This window comes from Lucilia cuprina, chromosome 6 (assembly GCF_022045245.1).
Source record: "Lucilia cuprina isolate Lc7/37 chromosome 6, ASM2204524v1, whole genome shotgun sequence".
Lineage (NCBI taxonomy): Eukaryota > Metazoa > Arthropoda > Insecta > Diptera > Calliphoridae > Lucilia > Lucilia cuprina.
The window spans coordinates 21128244-21152725 of record NC_060954.1 but is presented as its reverse complement, the minus strand read 5'-3'; the positions used below and the strand labels follow the sequence as shown (position 1 = coordinate 21152725).

Genomic DNA, 24482 nt, shown 5'->3' with positions numbered 1-24482 from the left:
AATATGAGATAATCTTACGTTTATTCAGAATAGTTGATTTTCTGCTTCTTGATCATCGTGTCAAACATCTGAAATAATTTCGATGCATGTTGGGTCAGACTTCCTGCACGAAAATGTTTCGATATGGACTTTATATAACAAGCGTTATAATATTTTACTTTTTGTACAAATAAGCTGATGATTGTGTCATGTTTTATAAAGACTATTGGATAAGATGTAATACCTTTAGTAATTTGATATGATAAATATGAAAATAGTTTGAACTTTATATACGATTTTTTTTACGAAATGAAAGTTAATTTATAAACAAAATTTATTGATGTTTTTTAATAGAAGATTTTCATAACAGTAAAAACTTGGTAAACAACATAATTATTAGGTTTCATGCATTACAGTAGTTTTCCGATTTAACGAACCCATATGTTGTCAGGCCTGTTCGTAAAATTGAAAAGTTCGTTATATGCAGTACTAAGTAAAACCTGGGTTTTTTAAATGTATTTTATAAAAATTAATTCTTTTTTAATAAAAATAGCACAAAACACAAAATTCCGAATCTTATATACCCACCTTCAAACCATATTTGTGTCGAATTTAATCGCTGTATTTTTAATTCTGTCATAAGCTTTAAAGTTATTTCTCGAAGTTCATCTCTATACTCGTATTTTTAAGCGAGTAATGAGCGTTGATGTAATTTTCTTAAGGGGGCCTGATATGGAAGGTAAGGTCAATTATGGACCGATTCCCATAAAATTTGTTAGAGATATCGGTTAGTATTCGGCGTACTCGTATTGTTAAGCGAGTATTGAGCGTTAAAGTCATTATCTGAAGGACGGACGGACATAGCTACATCGAACTAAAATTTAATAAGAACCCAGAATGAGTTACAGTTTTGGGTATAAAAGCACCGCTTGCTACAACTTAGGTTATTTTTTATTTTTGATAAATGTCATTTTATCTTAATTTAAATAATAATATTTATATTAGTTCGTTAAACAGAGTACAAAAAACAAGTTTTGTTCGTTATTTAAGGTAGTCAATAGGAAAAATTAGCTTGTTCGTTAAATGCGATGTTCGTAGAATTGAATGGTCGTTAAATCGGAAAACTACTGTATTTTTGAAATTGTGAAGTCATACCTTTTATTAAAGTTTTTGGAACAGCGCTAATATTGGCATATAATTATTTTGTTAAAATTTAAACTCCTTCAATGCATATCTGCGGCCAAAATACCGATTTTGGGTGACATTTTTTTATAGACTGAAAACTGCTAAACATATTTCAAATCAGTAATCACTGATCCAAAAACCTTCTAAAAAGTTATGATATCACAAAAACGGGAAACATTTTAATTTTTGAAACGAATTATATATAAATGAAATTATTTGTGTGTAGTAGCATGGTAAGCCATTGTAGTTTCAAAAAATTATATCTCGATATTATTTTAACCAATATGCAATAAATGATTGTGTTAAAAATTAATTGCAATTCTTTTCCAATTCAAATGAATTGCAGTTCATTTCAAATTATAACAAATTTGTAGAATGAATTGCAATTGTATTCTAGTTCAAATGAATTTGTCAAAGAAATTGCAGCTGCTCTATAATAGATGATCCAATTGACAGAATTATCTAATTTAACAACAGCGCTTTAGTTTGAGTTGGTCTCAAAGCTCAAATTGGAGATTCGAAGTAAAGTATTAAAAGTACATTCGCAAACTATGATATCATCAAGTCATCATCAAGTCCAGTTGTTAATATAAAGCTTCAAGGTTGATAACGGTTATTTAACAAAACCAACAGAAAATCTGTTGCAGGTTATGCGAGCATGAGGAGGAAGTAGAAACGATCGACATTATTTGCCAATATCCTAGAATACAGAATCTCAGGCTGAAATGGCTAGGGAATAGGTTGTATGACGAAGTGGGGGAAATTGAGGAACTTAACCCATCTAGGTTTTGTTAGAGGAATTCATCAGTTCTTTGGCTGGGTTTTATGAGAGGACAGGGTTTCTCTCTCCTTTTTATATTTCTTTTCATATATTCTCTTTTACTTATCATCTTATTGCAATGTCTTTTTCTCTGTTTTGTTTTGAATCTTCACTTCTTGAATGGAATCACAATGGACCTTATAGTATCCGGGTGAATATACACCGTTGTTTATATGGTGTATAACCCTTCTTGACCTAACATAACTGCAAATTTTTCAAGTCCCTTCTGAGAGAGGACATAATATCATTGAAAGCACTTTTGATATCATGACAACAAGAATTTGTATATCTAATCGACTTTGAAAATCATTTTGTACATTAAAGTTTTATTTATATACCCAAAGCCCCTATAATGATGAAGGTATTATTCGTTTGTACTGATCTTTGTTACACACAAAAATATTACTCCTACGTCCACCTTAAAGTATATCAATTTGTCCATGTTAACATTGTGTGCACACTTCAGATTGTAGTTTTCAAGAAAATAGGGCTTGTGTTTTCAAAATAGTGTTAAATGATCTAGCATCACTTCCTAAATCAGCAAAACTTAGTTTTGTATAAGTTTAAATTTTACTGCTGAGTTTCGTAATAATCTGACCTCATTCGAGCCTAGCTTCCATGTGTTATTCCCTTCAAAAAAAATGCCTAAAAGGTAAATTATTCACTAATTAACACCGGGTTTAAGATAAATTTAAGAATATGCCTTTGCCCCATCAAAATCCACTTTCTAATAATCTCTTTTTTGTCAACAAATTGTATAATGTTTAAACACAGCCACTATTGTTGGGTTTTATATGGTCGGCCATGTCTGAAAATACATTCCTTTTTGTTAATTCTTAAATCGTTCATTTAATAATCTTGAGACATTCCAAATGAACTCTTTTTATTTTTATTTCCAACTACAAAATAAATTTAATAAAAGATTTTTTAGAGGTGAAAAGTTTATCATCTTGCCGTCTAAAATATTTGACTATAATCTTTAAAGTTTTTGTTTAGCTGTGATGTGGAAATTAAGAATGTTTGGTTAACTACATATTTTATTCCCATATAAATTTCATAATTTATGAAAAATTGCTAAAAGAACAATTTGAATTAATGTTAATAAAACATATTTATATTTACATAAATACATACAAATATTTATATATGTTTGTATGTAGTACATAATATGTATATGGCATATTATGCCATGCAATTCTATAAACCAACTGCTGTAAATGCTTGCAGTGTAGCAACTTGAAGATCATATAATTTAATAAATTTGTCTTTACATTAAGCTCATTAGGATGGTACAAATGTACTGGTAAAATAAATAATGTTTACTGTATTATTCCAATTTACAATTTACCAACCAAAATAAATACATAATATGTATTTATGTATAATTTCACCAAAATTACTGTTGAAATTTAATATTTTATAATGCCATCCTAATAATGTTTTTTATAAAATTTTTCTTATATATAATTGAATTTTATGACCATTAATTCGGAGAAACATTATTATTAATAAATAAACTATCAACGAGTTAAAATTACTTAACGCTTAAATGCTTTGCTCTTACATATTTGATTCAAATTGCAACTTTGTGGGCTTTGTATCCTGTTACATACTATGTGATCGACTACTAACTTGAGTTTTACAAGGAAATATTTTAATTGTTAAATATAAATTGATTGTAACTTACGAATTGTCGCCAATAATATAAAATATTTTCTACACAACATATAGTTTGCATGTTTTAGTTTTTGTCGTTATTGAAATTCTTTAAAAGAGAAATTTGTTTTAGATTTAATTGAAATTATTATACACATCCTACATGAATAAAAAATATTCCTATTTGTACGTGTACAAAGCTGGAGGTAAGAGTAAAGAAAGAAAAGAAATAAATTTGTCTGGGTTTGAATGAACAACGGAAGAAGAATGAAATTCTTTCGATTAATTTAGAAAATATATCCAAAGATTTGCATTTTGTTGTTTGAATATTTCTATTTATATAATAATAAAAATGTTTGATTAAATTACTCAAAGCTAGTTGTAGTTTTGAAATTAAAATGTTAATGTGCACTTTTTAAATTGTATTTACACATTTCTATAAATACAATTTTTAATATTTTTATTATTTTATGGTATTTTTTTACAAAAAACTGATATTCTGATATTGACTTATAAATCAATAGAGTTTGTCCTTGCGCCAAAAGTAATGCATGTATCGAAATATTAAAAATTTTTTAGGACCAAGCTTAGGAATTGGTCTACTTCAATTGGGCTAATTCAATAAATCTATTTGGCTAAGTGAAGTAGGGTGGACATGCTGGTTATATATTGGGGACGACACGGTCCATATGGAACTAGTAGGCGTTGATGCTTTTGCTCCATCCCGATCTCAGTTGTACTAATGATGCTGTTTCTTTGAATGTCGTTTAAAACTGCTGTATACGAACTTCAATCCAAGGGATCCGGCACATATGTATTTTCGTATGATATCCTCATAAACACGAAGCTCCTTCTTAACATGTCTTAAGGGAAGCATCCAACTGCGTGATGTTGAAAATGACTCCTCCGGCGACATGATAGGAGGAACAGTTTAGTTAGCCAGTTATGTTCCTTGATGATGAAGGACCTCCCACATTTCCGTATTTTGGCAGATTTAAATATTTCTCCACTTATAAGTAGCCATCAAGGGTTCCTTGTCTATTCCCTAAGTGCTGACCGGCTAGCGCTTTGAGGACCTTGTTTCTACTTTGCAATCTATGCGTAATTGCAGTGGCATGAGCGGACGAGGTAATTAGGCTGTCAAAGATGACTCCCAAAATTTTTGGATGGTTCATAATCGGTATTTGAGTTTCATAAACTTCTTCACTCCTTCGTCCAGTGAAGAAGTTGTGTATTTTTCCAACTGATAAATGTCTTGTTTAAGTGTAAATGTCCCGTTTAAGTTGCAATTTCCGGATCAATTTGAATGATTTGATATAAATGTTTATATATGTTTTTTTTTTGATTAAGGAAATAATATTTTTCTATATAATCCTAATTTTAATTATGAGTTTGGTTGTATATCATATAGAACCATATCTTCAGAAAATAAGAACGTACTAACCTTTGACCCAACTTTGAATCACCAAATATTGACCCCAGGACATGGCTGTAAAATTTCGATTGCGATTAATAATCCATAATTTTTATATTTCAAGAATAATCGTAATGATAATTTAATTCTCTGGCATAAAATTTCTGATTATTAATTGATTGCGATTAAAATTAATGTAAAAATAATCAGGATTAATTAAAATTAATGAAAATAATCAAAAACAAGTAAGAGTTTTACATCACTTTCTTCGGGCTTAACATGCTTAAATTCATGTTTCTAGATTCAATAATATAGAAAATTTAAAAAAGTACCTTTTGAAAAACGAAGTACCCAAAAGTTCTCTTATATGGGTTCTCACCTAATTCAGACTCTAAATACCCAATTACATATTTCTATGTTCAATATTATAGTAAATTCAAAAAGGAACTTTAAAAAAACAAAAAAGTACCAAAAAGTTTACTTTTTGCAGGTTCTCACCAAATTCTGTCTCTACATACTTAATTTCATGTTTCTAGGTTCAATATTATAAAAAGTTCAAAAAGTGCCTTTTGCAGAACGAAAATGTACCAAAAAATTCCCATTGATTTGTTCTCGTGTATTCCGGATTCAAAAAGTACTCTTTGAAAAACGAAAAAATACCAAAAATTCCGACTCTAATATTTCTTAGTTCATTATTGTAGAAAACTCAAAAAGTACCTATTGAGAGACGAAAAAGTACAAAAATTTTCCTTTTATGGCTTCTTACTTAAAACAGGCTAGCCAACAACAACACAGTAGTGCTGCTTTCGCTTTGCTTCTCGATTATGTTCAACGACTAATCATTTTGATTATTTTTGATTAATTACAATATATTTGATATAATTCTCTATTCTTTTACATTTCGTGTAATTGAAAACTGTTTTTCAAGTTATCCACTATTCGATTTTATGTCTGTTTTATTGAAAATAATATATTTATCAAGTTTATTAATCTTGATCTTAGTACAAGATATTAGAAAAAAATACTGCAATCTTTTCGAAATGGGTCTCAAAAAATACTTAATTTTTAGCAGATTGCCGGAAAAATAATTAAATTTTTCTTAGGGTTTTTTTTGGAGGAAATTATACTAAATACCTATATGGTTTATCGAAATAAAAATATTATCTTAATGTTTTTACTGGATAAATGTAAATTAAAATGTTTATATTTGTTGTAGATGTCTACAGTATTTACTATGTTGAAATTAAAATAATTGTCGGCTGAATTGAAACTAGTCTGCTTCTGAAATTCAGACCTTTACAGCAGTGAATGTTTATTTAGCACATATGTATTTATAATTTTTTTAAAATGACAACCGTGGAGAGAAATATATCAATCATAATTATTTGACATACAAAAATATATGTAAATAATTATTATTAAAGGTTATGCATTAATCGGATAATTGGTACGTTTCCTACAATCCTTTGAGAGAATTTTTATTGAAATCATTTGTACACAACTGTAATAGTGAATAGGTTGCATTATTTTTTCAAACGTTTTTTATATTTTTTTAATTTATTTGCTTCTTGTTGTTAGATATAATCAAATATAAAATATTCATCTAAAAAAAATCTTAAACGAAATCTTCCGCTCAGCTCTTTAATATTATCTGTCAACTGTTCTAGTACAGTAATCTTAAATCATATGCAACTAAAACAATGGGGAAGCAAATTGAACTTTTATAACGATTTTAGCAGACCTTGATATACATTCATACATACATACGTATGTATATATTTATAATCTTTATATGCAAACCTAAACACATTTGCTGCAATAGGGTCATAACTTAAAATCCGGCTATTTTCTTAAGTTCCATAAAATTCTTTCCCGAAAAAAAAAACTTAAAAAAATTATCTTTACTATATGATTAATTATGATTAATTATGTATGCATGAAATCAATAAGAATATAAATTAGTTTTTGTAAGTTATTTAAACAAAATACTTTTTTGTTGTGACCATATTGCAGCCAATGGATAATATTGTGTTGTCTGTAATATTTGTATAGGCTATTGTATCAGTTGTATACGTCATACATACATATGTCTCATACGATAAACCCTCAGACGAGATGAGTTCAAATCAATAAAATTTATATGGGCACTTTGATATCAAGTGACTCCATTCAAAAAATTTGGATATGTAAAACCACTGAGGAGGTATTTTTGATATTATTCGAAATTTGTACTTTTAAAATGTGAAACAAAGATAATTTTAATACCTTTTTGGCTATTTTACAATTTTTTAAATAATAAACATAACTAAAGTACATAAGGGGAGCTCCGCTTTCAAAATTTCCAATTCTAATATTTTTTAAGATTATATGTGGCATCACTGGAATCCTTAAACTAATAAAGATATTTAAAAATACTCTCCTCTCTTCTTTATAGAAGATGTGTTGTTTACTTTTTATGTTTTGCTTTGTTTGTTATTTAGTTCAAGCATACGCACGTGTGACTTTTTTTCTATGTATTAGTAACAACTTTAAATGCTTATAGCTCCCATTCTGAACCGAGCTCATTAATATAAGGAGTGAGATCGAAAAATTCTTAACATACATATATGTTTATAAAAAAGAAACCACTAAACTTACAGCTTTATTTTTTTTTTATTTGATTCAAATTATTATTACAATTTACAAAAAAAAATATTTTTATAGTTTTAATCACTAGTGATGAAATTTTGAACCCTTTTCGGAAACCCTTCCATTAACGTTTTTATAGAGCTTTCTGTCACTTTGCTCGAACATGTAGTCCATCTCCGTTTAAAATCTACCACACTTTTGGACACCTTTTTTGTACTCTTCAATTCTCTTTTAACAAGAGCCCAATATCTCTCCACTGGCATTAGCTCCGGGCAGTTTGGAGGATTTGCCTCTCTTGGTACAAATACCACATTATTGTTCTTGTACCACTCAAGGGCTTGTTTACCATAGTGACAGGATGCCAAGTCAGGCCAAAAATAAGTGGACACATTATGAAGTCTTATGAATGGAAGCAGCCTTTTTTGTAAACATTCCTTGATGTAAATTTCGGTATTTATAGAGCCCGTTGTAACAAATGATTGGCTTCTTTTGCCGCAACTGCATATTGCTTGCCATACCAAGAACTTTCTGGGAAATTTTGTCTGCTTTTGGGTCCTAAACTTTTCTTCAACATTCCCTCGAGCATCAGCAACATAAAACATTTGACCTGGAAGTTGCGAAAAATCTGCCAGAACATACGTTTCGTCATCCATTATGCAGCAAGAATATTTTTTTATAAAACTTGACTTCAATTTCCGTGCTCTGTTTTTGGCCTCTAAATTTTTAGCAGCGTTCCTGTCAGGAACTTTTTGAGCCTTGTATGTTTTTAAACCTGCATTAGCTTTAACTTTTCGTACCAAATAGTCCGAGCACTGAGCTAACCGAGCTGCTTTCCTACCTGATGTGTTGGGAGCTCTTTTGAAAATGCGTTCTATTTTTTTGGCTTTAGAAACATCATTTGGACCATTCTTTCTACCTGAACCAGGTTTTCTATCAACTGACAAGTTCTCCCGGTACTGTCTAATAACATTGGAAACAGTTTGACGGCAGACCTTTGTATGCTTGGTCAACTTTTTGTAAGACCAAGTTGGGTTTAGTTGAAAATATTTAATAATTTCAGTACGCACTTTTTTCTGGTCACTCATTTTAATCAGATTAACAAAAAAATTAATATAATTGACATTACACATAATAACTGACATGTTTTTCAAAGGTAACTTGATCAAAAAAAAAAAATCAAATAATACTTTGGTTGAAAAATGTAATGAAAAACGTTTGTTAAGAATTTTTCGATCTCACTCCTTATTGTGCACATCTGTGAACAAATACCTTTAAAATGATATACCTTTGGCCAATATCGGATGTATACTCTACATTTGTTTAAATATTTGGACTTTGGGTGTAAAATGGAGAAAACTCAATTTTTGGTTCTTCTTTTAGCACATTAAGATAACTTTTTCGATTTATTGACGTATTCTTATTAGATATACCTCTTACACAGACTAACTTAGTACTTTTTAAAAGCACAATTTTTTCGGAACAAATAACTGCAGTTTTGCGTTGTATAAAACACGGAATATTTTGAGAACTTTATTTTCGAAAAAATGGTACTTTTTACTAGAAATTTTCACAAAGGTAGAATTTAGTCCTTTGCGAAAACTTCATCATTCCAATTGTATTCCTTTAACGATACTTTTTCAATATAGAAATTAAACATACACAGTGCTTAATGAATAATATTTATATGGAAGACTTTTTGGTACTTTTATTATTTGTACTTTGATTTTGTATTAAAGCACCCAATTCATAATTTAGATGAATATAAAGGTCTTTCGTGCAAAATTTTAAGAATCTAGTTCTATTAGCTTCCCAGATAAAAGATGTTTGTATTTGTAGTAGGTGCTACGCATGCTGCAGCTAATCCGTCTAGTTTGTGTCCTTATTAATCATACTAACACTACATTAGTTCCGACAAAATTTGATGACTCTAACTGTTTTCTTAATATCGAAGATGCCACGCCAACTATAGCCATTTTTCCAAAAAATATTCTTAAGGATGTCTAAGTTATCCGTACAAAATTAAGGGACTCTAATTGCACTAGTTTCGACGACATACGAATTTTAATAGTTATTTAGTTATTTAAATTTTCAAAATAAAAGGTATCCTATTTTTTTCAGGAACACATTGTGAAAATTTCAAGAAAATCGGTTTATCAGTTTTGGCGGCTATAGACTTCAAACAAACATACCCAGCAAAAATTTTCATTACATTGTAAGCTAGAAAGTAATCATGGAATCGCGTAGAAACTAATTACTCATGTGGTGAATAACTAATTATTTAAATAAATAAACCTACAAATATGTTATGTGATAGCTAGTTATTTTGTGCCGACTTTGTATGTAGAAAGCAAAAAATATAGAAATTCTGTTTTCGTTGGTCAAATAGGCCGAAACATGCAAGGCGTTTGTTTTGATAAAGATTTTACGAAATTGTAATTTTTCTTTGAAAAATTCTAAAACTGATAAAATAATCTCTAGTAACCAGTATTCGCTAAAAGTGCCATTTTTGTTTCATTTGATGTATAGCATTTCACAGTTTCGAAGTTAAAAATTTAAAAGAATTTTAAAATTTTCATGAATTTTAAGGTAATTTTGGAACATAACCTTTTAGAATTTCTTTGATAGGACGTAGATTTTAATTGTATGAGTCTGAAATTTAGCAGGAACGCGTATTTTAATAATCAATCAAAAAGTCGATTTTGATTTTTTTTTTAACTTAGGGCATTTTGGATATCATATGACGATATACCCTACATCACCAATCACCTTAAAAATCACCAATTGGCATAATCACTTTTTCAGTCGATTTGAATATGTCCGTCCGTATGAGTTTCGGACTCTACAGATCGCAAAATACTTTTATGAAATTTGGCGCTTACATTTCTTTTGACCTAAGGATGAATTGAAAATGGTAAAATCGGCCTATAATTCTGTCTATTGCTTTTAAGTTTATAATGGTGTTAAATGTTCTAGTATCCCTATAAAAATCGGCCCCCATATAAGGAACACTTCTGAAAATGACTCGAAATAAAATAAATAACTTTAATGTAGACGTAAATCCGCCATATTCCCAAATATACAAATAATTGTGTCAAAATTTATTATATATAAATTATTTCTTGTTTATTTCCTATATTGCAAGGAAGCATTTCTTTATTTACAATCCTTATAATTATAAAATTTAATAAAGCTTAAAAATAATTTATTAATATTATTGTTATATCTACTTAGAATTTATACAAAACTTACAATCTATAATTTCCATTTAACTTAATACAAGAATTTTTAGCGTTCTTCTATTTCTAACCTATCCCCATATTTCACTGAACCTCTCTGCCTAACATTTCTGTGCTTCGATTCGTTGAATGATGGTGAAAAATGGTGATGAGTTTTAAGTCGTACATTTTTACGGGAATTGCTACTGCTGTGAATGGACTGTGTTGTATATTCTTGCAGATGGGGCACTTCCGTTGTAGTAGAAATGTCGTATGACAATGATATTTCTGTATTTAAATATGTTTCCTCGACATCTGGTGGCCATTTCTGGGACTTTGTTCGCTGTGCGTTATTTGAGGTGAGGGGTTGATGATATGGAGAAATATGTTTGTCTCTATGACTAGAATATGTTACATTTGAAGGTATCCAACTATTATCAAGTGGTAACTCAGGTTGTTTACTGCGTTGTTGTACTTTAGAATTGTAATTGCTGTTTGGACGATTACGAATTTTTTTCAAGAATATAGCTGGATAATTGGGTTCTTCGGTAGTAGTGGTGGTTGTAGTTGGCTCTGTTGTTGTTGTAGTTGTTGTCGTAGAGGTTGCTTCATTTATTCGGTAATTTCCCCTTGATGGTAAAAATCCGCGCTGTGAATGATATTCAATACGATAAGGCTTTGTAGCCGTATCATCTTCTATTTGTGTAATAATATTTGGAGATTCAGTTGTGACTGGAGAATGCTTTATATATGACCCTCTTGACGAAGTTGGATTTCGCTGATTATAGTATTCATGAGTATAAGGTTGAACAACAGACTCCTCAGCTGTATATTCGGTAACTTCATACGTATGTGATTTTTTTGGTTCTTCTTCGGGAAAATCATTGGAAGTTAAAGGTTCATACACTTGTTTTTGAGGCTCAGGCAGTAATTCACCCACTACACTGGTATGCAAGGCACTCATCATGAAAGGCTTGAATGTTGTAAAACCTGTTGGTGTATCACCCACTTTATAAACCGGTTTCCAACTATCGTGAAACTCTTGTATTCTGCCCCTAACAATTCCATTATCCGAATGTAAATCCATATCAACATCTTTTGTATCCTTTAGTTTTTCACCTCTATATGCCATATAATTTGGCCTTGCTCCGCCTTTCATGGGTAATCTACCTTCTGCTATTAATTCCTGCTCCTTTTCTATCTGTCTTAGTTTCTCGGGATTTATCATGTACATAGATTTGAATTTTTCAGTCACATGTTCGGCATCTTTCATATTCATGGATTTCAGTTTGTCTGCCACATGTTCAGGTTCATTGATATGCATAAATTTGGGTTTATCTGACATCAGTGGCTTTGGTGTCATTGCCATTAATTTTACAACTTTCTTAGAAGGCCGAACTCTTATCACTTTTGTTTCTTTGGTATGAGGATTACGAATAATGTATTTTATTCTGGTTGTCTCTGTGGGTAAATAGTCCATGACATTTGAGGTGGTCTGTTTCGGTGGCATGAAATCGCCAATCATACTTTTCATAACGCGTGCCCCTGTCACGACACGGTCTACAAATCCATCGACTGAACTGTCCATTTGTTTCCACATAAAACGGCGTTGTATGCTGGGACAATTAAAATAACAAAAAACATTAATATTTAAGAAATAAACACAAAATCCACAAAAATGTTTTAATTTACGTTATTACTTATTCCATTATAATTTAATTTATTTTGTTAGAGTTTAAAGGCCATTGAAAAAAAATAAAATTTTGTTTATGTATAAAGGAGCTAAACTAAACACGATTTTCGTTTTAAAATAAAATTGTTATTTTGCACTTGTCACTCTATTTTATTTCTTGTTGCTAAGGAAAACATTGAATTCAATGCTTTGTGTATGACATTTTGTTATTATAAAAAAATAAAAGAATAATATTTCCCACCTGTGATTCCATTTTGTCGGTTTACCCTCAATGCCCCGCTGCTGCTGACTTAACAGAATCAGTAGAAATAGCCATATAATATGCTGATGATAACTTAGGTCTTTCCACAAGATACGCTGGAAAATGTTTATAAAAGTTTTGTTAGTTTTAGTGGACTTCCCTTTTTTTAAAAATAGGTAAATTAAACTTACACAACATTTTCTAAATAACACTTGAAGCATTTTTTTCGTCAGATACAAATTATTGTTCAAACTCTTACTACAGCTGACAATTGACTTCTTCCGTTGTTGACAAGCAAATGATGGTCGTAAAATGTGAGTTTTCTCTTTCTTTAAGACTTTCTATGATCCGTTTGTGTGGGTACTTTCCTGTGAACGTCTTATTATATGGTTGTGGTAACATTGAACCAATGACGCCAAATGTTGGTAGTTTTATATAAAACGAACAATGTTTTTCTAAAACATTCAAGCAACATTCATACAACAAAATGTACTCTAGTACTGTACAATCAGTCAACCATATAAATTAGCTAAATTACTCCATGTATGTAGTTTGTAGTTTCCCAGCACACATTCGGCTTTTTGTCAGAACGAAAAAGTTTTATTTTAAATCCTTGCTTTGGGTGCGTCGAGATTGAACCTAGTTCATCAATTCCTATGCAAAATTTCAGAGTCACTTTCTGCATATTTTATTATTGTCATATTTTATTATTGATACTTAATGAAGTTTGAATTTGTGTTTGATGGGTTATTTTCTTGCTTTATATATCTTCAATACAAATTGGTGTTTGAAGTGATAAGTTACTTAGTTAAGTTCGTTTCTTAAGATTATGTTAAGAAAAAAAACTTAAAGCTACCATCCTTAATTGATATATTTATATGAAAAGCAAACTGAACTGCATTCGATGTAGAATTATTCTTTGAGCATAAAGAACATGCGTTAATATATTTCCCAGGTACTGAAGGAGCTTTCAGATACCCGAGATTTTTAACAAAAATCTACAATCAACTATGGACAGTATAGAATGTCACATACTAAGGTGGAGTTCTGTCAACACTATTTTAGAACCTGCCATTAATTCACTGTTAGTAGAAATTAATTGTATAATATGGATCTACAGCGTATATGGTTATGGATGAATATGGTGTTTTCGAATAAATACCTATTCCTTAAGACTTTGACCAATAGAACCACTATTTTTGATGTCATTTTGGGAAAAATTGAACATGTACTATTTACCTAAGATAAATCTTAAGATTTGATCTTAACTGAATGGAGTGGAGTTCATATTTTCTTATAGTAAACATTTATGCATGTAAGATAACCATATGGTCCCAGGACTGTGAAATAATTGTTTAATATGGTCATTATGGTTGACTAAAGCTATAGTTCAACACTACGCATTGTATGTATTCTATGCGTCTGCCGAAAAAAGTACAATCAATGTATTTGTATACTGCAAGTGTAAAAGCTTATTACATGATAAATGATAAATAAATTTTATAAATTAAAGCGAGTTTAATGATGAAAAAATATATAAAAGCTGCAGAAAAAACGCGAAGTTTTTTTATAAACAAAAATTTAAAAAATTACGGTTGGAACTACAATGTAGCCACTGAATGCCCAGGTGATTAGCAACTTTAACATTTGCTTGTCTTACGGGTCATATAGGTCGATCAAGCATTCCTTCAGTCAATACAATGGGACCAGCTCATTGACCCAAATTAGTCAGCCTACACGTAATTTCTTCCCCCAGTGATAGTGATCAGTCGATATGTAATCTATCCAATATTTATATATTTTCATACATTATTATTGCAAGCACTTGACAATAAGCCCACCTAAATCAATGAATGATCAAAATATAATATTTGAATTATTTATGTGCATCAAAATACTCGTATGTACTAGTATATGAATTATGAGCAGCATGTGTTGTGGTATAAAACTTTTAAAACTAACTACACATTAACACCAGAAGCAAATATGAAACTAAACAAAAGGCGTGAGTAGTTCACGCGTCACATGTTTTTTTTGCAGACGTTAAAAAGAAAGAAGTTTTATATCCAAACACAATTAAAACTTCTGTGGGAATAATGAAAAAGTGTGTATTTTTTGAATTTATTTGATATCTATATTTTTAAACATAATTTGCAATATTTTTTTAAACTTAAAAATGTTCTCCTGACAATTGTAAAACGCAATTATTCCCAGGAATTACAGAAGTAAAATTATAAGCATTATTGTATATTTTTGTTTCATTTTTAACAAGAAGTTTAACGTATATTTAGCTGTGGTTTCTACAACAAAACATGATTGTTTGTAATGTGTGCAGCAGACAGATTTAGCAATATGAACATTTTTAAATCCTTTCGATTATATGAATGATTCAATGAAATTAATTTGTTCATTATCATATTTGATTTGTCCTTTATATCTGCATTTTAAATTATTCTTGAATACGTGTGCTTGTTTGAATGAGAGCTTTTCAAATGCTTTAATTAGGAAATTTAAAAAAATATTAGGTTTAAAAACTAAAACGATTAATGGAGATGGTTAGGTTTTAACCTTCTAGATATTAAATGCCTTATGCAAAAACGTTAATTAAAGTTAACAATGGGTTTACTACAAACCTTTTTCCATATAAGAACAAGTTTTAATATTCATTATTGACTTAATAAACGTTTTTGCATAAAGTGGAATATATTTAATCACGATAAGTGAAGTTATCCCAAAAATAAAACGAAGTACTTCCAAAAAAATTACATTTATCACCACTTCAAAAAAGTAGAACTAAGTGAATTTTTTTACCTTCTGTAGAAGTGATGTTTATTGACTTCAAAAGAAGCAAAAAGAATTCAATTTTTCTTAAATTGGTGGTATATTTTTTGTAGTGAAATTTTTTTAATTAAAACTATTTTGTTTTGGAGTTCCTTGATATAATGGGTGTAATTTATTTATGTTAATATTTTTGAGTCTAATTAGTTGTATTCTGTAATACCACAATTTCACTTCCTAATAACTTCCAAAAAAAGAACATAAAAATTACTTCCTATGACCAGTCTGTGTTAAAATCATCACTTTTTTGTCTCTTTCAATACTTCCATTAAGTAAATTTTACTTTTTTTTCGTTTCTTTGGAAGTCCTTTTTTTGCTGGATATATCAGTAACAAATTATCCTCAGATAATGAAATTTATTTTACTTTGAATTATTTTAGGCTTATTTTAAGGACATAGCTATAAAACGAAGTTCTTGGCTTTTAAGAGACATTAAATACGACTTTATGGGCGATTTAATGGCTCATGTGTTCGCCTGAAATGCAAAAAAGGCGTAACAACTAAAAAATTTAAAATCGACTTTTTGATTGAAAATGGTCCACAGCATCAAAATACATGTTGACGCAAATTTTTAGAAATCTACTGTCAAAAACTCCGATTGTGGAAATTACTAATTTGTTGTTGCGCCCTTTTGCATGTCAGATGACGATAGGTTCTTCATAAGTTAATATGATATTTTAATGTTTTACCTTGCGCATTTCTTTCCCAAGAAGCCCCGATTCGATCAATCATCGTGAAGTAATTGGCTCAGTTAACGATATATAGATTTTTTAAAAATTTACCACTGGATGCCCGTGGATGATTCCTTTGGGCCAGCTTTAGAGATTCGTCTTACTATACGGTTAGTAGTGGGCCGAATTTTTTCTGAAGATTTTTTTACGTGGAGCGGTAGTATCAGTGTGATATATCTTAATATGCTATAAACGATCAAAAATATTGTTTTTTAACAATAGGGATGTTTTCCTATGTCCTTTTACGATTTCTAGCTTTATGAAGTTCAAAAATGGATCTACAATTAAAAAGGAAATAATAAATGTCCCAGAACAAAATGCGTTCCATTCAATTTATAAAATATATATTTTTGGAACTAATAATCTAACGTAATATTTTCATAATTTTATACAAATCACGTCAAATAGTAATATAAAGAGAGCGTTTCCAATAAGCTGACCAGAGCTGTATATAGCAGCTCTTGGGTTGGTATCGATTATGTAGTATCTGATTTTTCAATCAGTCAGAGAACACAACTAAGTTACAATCAGCAATTTTAAATGTTTCTATTCGGAAAATTTTTTTCTTAGTAGGAGAACCTAGGAGTAAAATTGAGCCTTACCCTTATTATGACAAATTGTCTCAATAAAATAATAATTTAAACAATTCTAACTTATGCTTCAATAATCTTATGGACTCCTCTGGACAAAAATTGTTATATCAAACTACTATTGGGAGTTCAGCGTACATGCTGCTGTGTATAAGTTGTATCATGAGCACTATCTCAATCGATGCTTTGGAAACGTTGCGAAGTATTTCATCCATTTAAAGATATAAAGGATATGGGGCTGCACTTTTGGTGAACTAACCAAAACCGTTTATTGGAAACGTCATCAATGTATACTGGCCACATTGGAAGGCTATATACAATCATCGGGCACACCCGATACTCATAGAATATGTCAGTAACGTTGAAACACTGATCCCATGTCATGGTCAAGAGGAATATTAGAGCAAATAACCTTATGAATCCATTGATACACGGATGTCTGGTGTGAATATATATGCAGCCGACAGAAAAAAGTTAATTATAAAATTAAATCTAAGACCATATTAGATTGTAAAAAAGCTTTGACCAAATACACTCCTAGAGGTAAGGTTTACATTATATGGGTACGAATCGAGGGAGGAACGGATGGAGGACTTTGCAGTACTATGGCCTAGGTGAATTTCTAAGTGTACATCTTCCTATCAACTTAACGTAAAGATTTCATTCTTTTACATTAATGTAAAGCTTAATATGTAATTATATATTTATAATTGTTGTGCACTTCGGTGGGTAATATTAATATTTGGTTTGCTTTACTATGCTATATAAAGCATATGTTTATATGAAATCATAAGATACTGAAACAAATGGTATGAATTTAAAAAATGTTAGATACATAAAAGTTAAATGGTGTCCTATATGTGTTTACTTGGTTGCTAACATCAGATTTTATGATATATATCCGCATAGTAGTTCTATGAGCTTCATTCTCTTCTCAAACCTTTTAGCCATTGGAAATATATATTCAAAAAAGTTCCTAAAAAAATACTGAGTTCATGTTTCTTATTTAATTTCTTTAAGAGTAAATTCTTTTTCTTAAAGGGTGAATTTAATTCGATACAGTCGACTGTAGTAAATTTGCTATTATTCATATTTACTTATTATTAATAACCATTTTCTTGTTGGTTGCATGCAACATAAATGTGTAGTAGCAGCTAATAAAATACAAACTTACTCACTCAATCGCACACAATACCCTCCTCCTCCATCATTCGATAATTTTACTTGCAATATTGTTCAGATATTCATTGTTTATGGTGTTGCAAGTAGTATGACGAGGAGTATGTATGTATAATGTTTTTGTTTTTGGTATTTTGCAAATTTGTTAATTAGTTAGTTCCATCGATAGATGATGATGATGGTGGCAGTGTGCATGTGTTGGTACGAGCATTTAATTCGGTATTTTGCTTTTTAATTTACTTCCTTCCGTTTTAATTATCTTTGAAACTACACATAATATGTATGTATAATACTTTTATTATTATATATTATAAATATGTTTATTTTATTTGATCATATTTATATTGTTTAATATATTTATATGTATGTATTAAAAGTAGCTTAAAACATATTGTGTGCAGTAATTTTTGAAATTAAGTAAATGGTTATTTAACAATTTTTATAATAATTTGTATTAAATTTCATTTAATGTGGCTACTATTACTTAAATTTTAACATATAACATTTTTGTTCGATTTTAAACTTACGTAAATGAATGTTTATGTTTTTTATGTAAATTTCATAAATTAATAAAAATTTGTTAAATATTAATTAAAAATGCAGGGTTTTGCTTAATAGAATTTTCGAATTTGAAATCGACCCAGCACCCAGCACACATCTCATTCATACGTCACATTCATAAGAGAAAAACATACGACACATTCATTAGGTAGACGGGTGGGATAAGACCCGGCGAAGCTCACATTCATCCCGTATCATATACAATTAATACTAACTTAGCTTAGTCCCACAGTCACTCCTCTGAAATCCTGAAATATTGACTATTATCATGCATCAATCTTTTAACCGCCACTTACTCTCTGCGCGAATTTGGGTTTAAACCACAACCACTACGTGGATCCCGAAGGAACCTAACCAACTGAACAGCCAGGACATAGTCGTGCGGGCAACTGGCCACCCGTAGTACCAGATTATGCGGTGCTCTGGTCTGACCTCTGGCAATCTATGCAAGGACTAAGCCAAGCAGTAGACTGTAACCAATTTTTCAGTCCCAGCCAGACTTTAGGTATTGGCCACCTCTTTAAGAAAACCTTATATCGTAAATCTTAAATCGAAGACAGATAATGCCCATTTTAGCTGTCTAGTTCGTTCTATCATGTTTTCAACAGACAGGACGGCTTGATCGTCTTAAAGTCGAATAATGTGTAACAAATGAAGTTTTGTCATTAATGTAACAAATGAAAGGTCTAATGGGTTTAATGGTAATGTACACCATTCCTGTGTCTGTGTTATGGTAGTGTTTTGGTGTTTAGTCTTTTCATATCTAACCTAACTTAGTGTGCCCCTCATGTTACAGAAATAAATTCCAGATTTAAATAATTCTTTTGACATTAACTAAATGTATAAACGCAATAACACAATAAATATGCATCACAATTACTTGCATAATTAGGTAATTATTTGAAGTAAAAAATGTAAGGTGACTTAATTTCAATTCATAGGCATTTTTTTGCTTATATATACCAAATAAACAGTTTTGTTCTCATTTTATTTTTAGTGTTTATGCCACAATTAACAATTAATATTTTTTTACTGCAACTTTAATAATGTAATCAAAAGAAGTAGAATATTGAGGTGACTTAATTTCTATACGTAGTTTAAATACACATCATAATTTTATTTTAGTTTAAATTTAATTGGTTTTTTTCTTTAAATTTCAGGTACGTGCATGGCATTGGCTCTGAGACACGTAATTCTCTATTCCATTTGCATAATGGTCGTGATATTATTTTGGTCACAACATGTCGTCATGGTAAAAGTTGGCGAGAGTTACAGGATGCTCGATGTGATGAGGATAATCGAGAATATGACAGGTAACTAACTATAGTTTGTTTTTTGTTTAACATTCTTTTACGTTTTCATTTATTTTCCTTTCATATGTATTTAAGTGTAATTGTGACTTTTTATGAATTCATTAAAAAGTTGTTAAAAGTTTTCAACCTGAGGGAATAATTTTAATGATTATTAGCACAAAGTAATTAAGATTTGTTAATGTATCACAGAATTAGAATGTTCGAATCGTTTAAAAATCACAATATTTAAAAATTTTAAACATTTTACAGCAAAATTGTTGTTCTGAGTTGTTAAAGAATCAATCTAAATGACAAGGATTCATCTTCAATTTTGATGGAATATAAGGCTTTCATATATAAAGTTGGACTAACCAATAAATTCTATTACAGGATCACCACATCAAAAAGAATTCGGAAAAAATATGTACTTACATTTAACATTTTTTTATAAAGTTACACATAAACGTTTCTAGATTTTTTGCAAATACAAATGAATTTATGGAGCTATTGTAGAAATGTAGGCATCGAGTTGTGGAATGGCTTTATCCTTAATGCAATTATGTATGCCTACATTATGAAAAAATATATATTATATTTTATAAGATTTCAGTAATATACAATTATTTACGTTAGATTTAACATTGTACAAAAGCAAAGACTTGGACAAACAATTTAATTTGTTGGAATTAATTTTACCTTGATATTTGTTGCTCTCTCTCTCTTTCTTCCTCTTATTAAATACATAAAATGTGATTTCTTTGAATAAAAAAATCAAAAGGCTGTGCAATTTTCTTTTTGTTTTTATTTATTTCAAAGAATATTTTTTTGTATTTGTATGTTTCTTTTTATTTCAATAGTCCTTGAATATAAAACTTTAAAATCACTGATATTCTCGTATAATTAAGAGAACAAATGTACAAACGTAAACATTGCATATAATCAGCAAAAACTTTCGTTACAGAATACCTTGCCATAATAACACAATTTTGCATTTTAACGCATTATATATGTTAAAATGTAATGTTTTAAGCATTACAAGAAAGGAGTTAACATATAAATTAGAATCGAAGGTATTAAAAAGTATTATTATTGTATATTGGGAAAAGCTAAAGGTCCAAATAGACTACACAAGCGGCTTGACAAACATACTTTTTTTATTCCAACATACACTACACAAACATTGCCCGTACAAACACCAGTTTTTTCACGTTTTTGTGGACTTGCAAAGATATAGATGCAAATTTTTCTTCGAAATATAAATTTTGTAGAAAATTGGTTATTTATGAATATAAATAATACAAACAGTTGGACAAAAAATCAATATGTATGTGTAAAAATCAAAATTTTTTATTTTTGTACAAGCAACCTCAAGCATTTGTACAAACACGAAACACTCTCATACATTACACAACATGCTTGCACAAACGTAAAATTCTAGTATGTTTGTCAAGCCGCTTGTGTAGTCTATTTGGCCCTTAAGTTCTTAATAACGTATTTATAATTACTACTTATAAGGACAAGGGAATAAACAATAAACATAAATGTATTTATCCCAAAAGCTTTTCTTGGTCCTTAAATCCTTGACTAAAACAGCATCAACATTTTCGAAGTAACTCCCTTTTTTGCTTCTTTTAGATGATGGGAGTTCATACATTTGTCCCAATTTTTCATAGTTTTTGGAAAAAAAAAGTTGGATGATTTTCTCTGAAGATATGTTAGTTTACGTTAATTGGAGCGCAGTATTTACCTTTGTGAACACAAGCGTTCTTTACAGTTGGAGCTTGTGTGTTTGGAATAAAAAATCATATTTGTAGCCTTTTAGTATTGATCGGGTCGCCGGCATATAGCTTGTATGAAATGTTGTTGTTCAATCAACGTTGTGTCGGTTAACTTCGGGATTGAACAAGAAATCTTCCATCTTGCTATTATTTCAATCCCTGTGAAAAGAGGTACAAACCTGTAGCCCATATTGCAGAGTTTAGGATTTTGTCTTGTACCGTTATTGGATAGGTCCCTTCATGGTGCAAGTGGGTTTAAACCCAAACTCGTGGTAAGAGAATTTTGATTAAAATACTGATACACGGTTAATTCTATAATTCGCTAACTGTGGGACTAAACGTTGGAAATGCGTTGTCGAGTGTGATACGCAATATATATAGAGGTATGCGGGCCTAACCCATAGAGTATATCGGATGAATGTGACGTGGGCTGGGTTTAATTGTGATGGATGTTAAGTATCTAATACAAGTATTACCATTGAATTTTCCTTACTTGTCCAGATATGTTCAGTGTTTACTCTGTCCATACCAGATTTACCGCAGTGTGTTCTCTGTAAGTAAGAATAAGTTTTCGGCTTATTTTATCGATTCGTGTTTCGGTCTAACTATTATGACATTGGCCATTCAATCGGCGTGACTGTAAACAGAAGAGATCCTTTTGCATCTCGGAGATTAAGAAACAGGGCAGCAATGTTCATGGATAAGATAGTTCGAATACTTAATTAAAGTGCTTGCACATGGAGCAGAAACATACGCAAATATTTGCCACTGGCATTCATGCATGTTCATGTTCAATCAAACCTTCTTCTTTTAATTATCAGTCTCTCATTTGAAAACATGACAAAATCGTAAATAAAGTGAAATATGTTGAACAAAATAGAATTTTCACGTTTCATTGGTTCAGAATAGGTGAATAAGAAAAGGTTCCATACGTTATCTACGTTATCATATTATCAGTATATGATATTAAAAAACATTATTGAATGAACCAACAATATCAATGTTACATAAATTATATACGAATTGTAGCAATTGGTATGATTTGAAAATTGCTACAAGTTTTTCTTGTGCAAGCGAACATTAGGAAAAACAGAACAACCATTTAGTTTAATAACACCATAAATGGTTTGATATCTAACTGCTGTTCATTGTAAGCCATTTCGCGTCAATATGAAACTACATTTATGGCTATAGTATTGGCCATAACTTGAATACTATTTAGTCAGATACAAAATCAATTAGAAAGTTTTTAGTTCTTTTGAAAATTAGATTGATCTTTCCCCATTTTAAAACTATTAAGTCCATACTGCAGAAGCTGTTTAGTAAATAAGGAGTAAGTAAATATTCATTACATTTTGTTTTAAGTAATTTATTAATTCAAATATTACGAACACTAAACAGAGAGAATTGATCGTAATTATTTACATTACGAAAATTACTTTACATTTACAACTCTTTCTTTGTGAATTATTGCAGCTATTAACGGAAAAATAATTAGATCCTAATACATGATCTTTTATGATGCTATCTAAATCATAATATTTGAATTTGATAGTAATAATCCCTCCCTTAATGGCAAATACATTATCAAATTGAAGTTTTTCTCTTTTTTAGCCAACACTGTTTGAAGCACAAGGATATCAGTTCATAGGATGTTTCGTGTGTTTTCAAAGTATTTTTATGTCAAATCTCTTTATTTGTCTCATGTTTTCATCTTATCTGTTCCTGTGGTATTGTTTGTTTTTGTTTTTGCTTTTATTTTTGTGTTTTTATTTTAGTTTAACATTTTTAATATAAAACTAATTCTATCTTACTTGTTGTTGTGATTTTTTTGTAGTTGTATCTTCTTTGTCATTGTCATCATTATGTTTTTACATTTCATGATAAAGAGAAAGATGTTTTGTATGAGCATTTGAGTGTGAATGTGTGACAGAACTTATTCCTGAAGATTATGAAATATCTATAGAAGTGCTGCTGCGTTTATGGGTTTTTGTATGACACAATTACACAAAGATAAAGTTTGAATTTTGTATTACCAAACGCCAAAAACATTGCGGAAAAAAATCAATTTTATGATTTTCTGTGATGTTTTCAATTTCTTATTCCCATTTTCTTTAATACAAGACGGTTTTAATAAGAAGTTAATATTGAATTTATGACAAAAGAAATCAAACAATATTTGTAAAAAAACTGCAATACGATTTTAATATTGTGCATACACATGGTTTGTCAGATTGTAATACACATAATAATAAAAATGTAAAGTAGTTTTTAAAAATGTAGTACGTGTTATAAATTAGTTTTTTCCAAAGTTTGTTTTTCAACAATTAGGAATAAGAATGCAAAACAATATTTAAAACTTTTTATGAAAAACACTAACAAAAACTGAGTAGTTTTCATACAAAATTTTAAAAATTGTTTCCTTTTCTTCTTTCTGAATTCGCAATAATAATTTATTATATATATGTACATACATATCAATAATATATCAATATATTTCTTATCCTTCCAGATATGACTATGAATCATTACTGCTTAACTCTACATTCTGTTTAGTACCTCGGGGGAGACGTTTAGGCTCATTCAGGTATGTATAGTATATGTTAAAATCAACAAAAAAAAATAAAAACGCCATTAATTTTGTGAAAATTATTAAAAATGTTTTGTTTATCTTTTCTTATA

The 24482-nt window shown here is 29.8% G+C and overlaps 2 protein-coding genes across 2 annotated transcripts in view; one reads left to right on the top strand and one right to left on the bottom strand.

The window, feature by feature from the left end:
- The window catches only part of LOC111677307 (exostosin-1), a 74699-nt gene that overhangs the window by 3422 nt on the left and 46795 nt on the right, over positions 1-24482 (top strand). Inside the window, exons 2-3 of the mRNA XM_046953487.1 lie at positions 19891-20043; positions 24313-24387. Coding sequence (XP_046809443.1) covers positions 19891-20043; positions 24313-24387 — 228 coding nt within the window. The remainder of the gene's footprint in view (positions 1-19890; positions 20044-24312; positions 24388-24482) is intronic.
- On the bottom strand, positions 10729-13233 carry LOC124421005. The gene is made up of 3 exons (XM_046955655.1): positions 13023-13233; positions 12832-12947; positions 10729-12513 (listed from the first exon to the last, which is right to left on the bottom strand). Exons 1-3 carry the CDS (start codon positions 13050-13052, stop codon positions 10968-10970), a joined length of 1692 nt encoding a protein of 563 aa, XP_046811611.1. The 5' UTR covers positions 13053-13233; the 3' UTR covers positions 10729-10967.

What these genes read in the sequence shown, in the direction of transcription:
- LOC124421005 (XM_046955655.1), bottom strand. Translation starts at nt 13,052, where the DNA reads ATGCTTCAAGTGTTATTTAGAAAATGTTGT. An exon ending in TGTTATTTAGAAAATGTTGT is followed by an intron (nt 12,948 to 13,022) that starts GTAAGTTTAATT and finishes AACATTTTCCAG; the next exon opens with CGTATCTTGTGGAAAGACCT. An exon ending in CCGACAAAATGGAATCACAG is followed by an intron (nt 12,514 to 12,831) that starts GTGGGAAATATT and finishes TAATTGTCCCAG; the next exon opens with CATACAACGCCGTTTTATGT.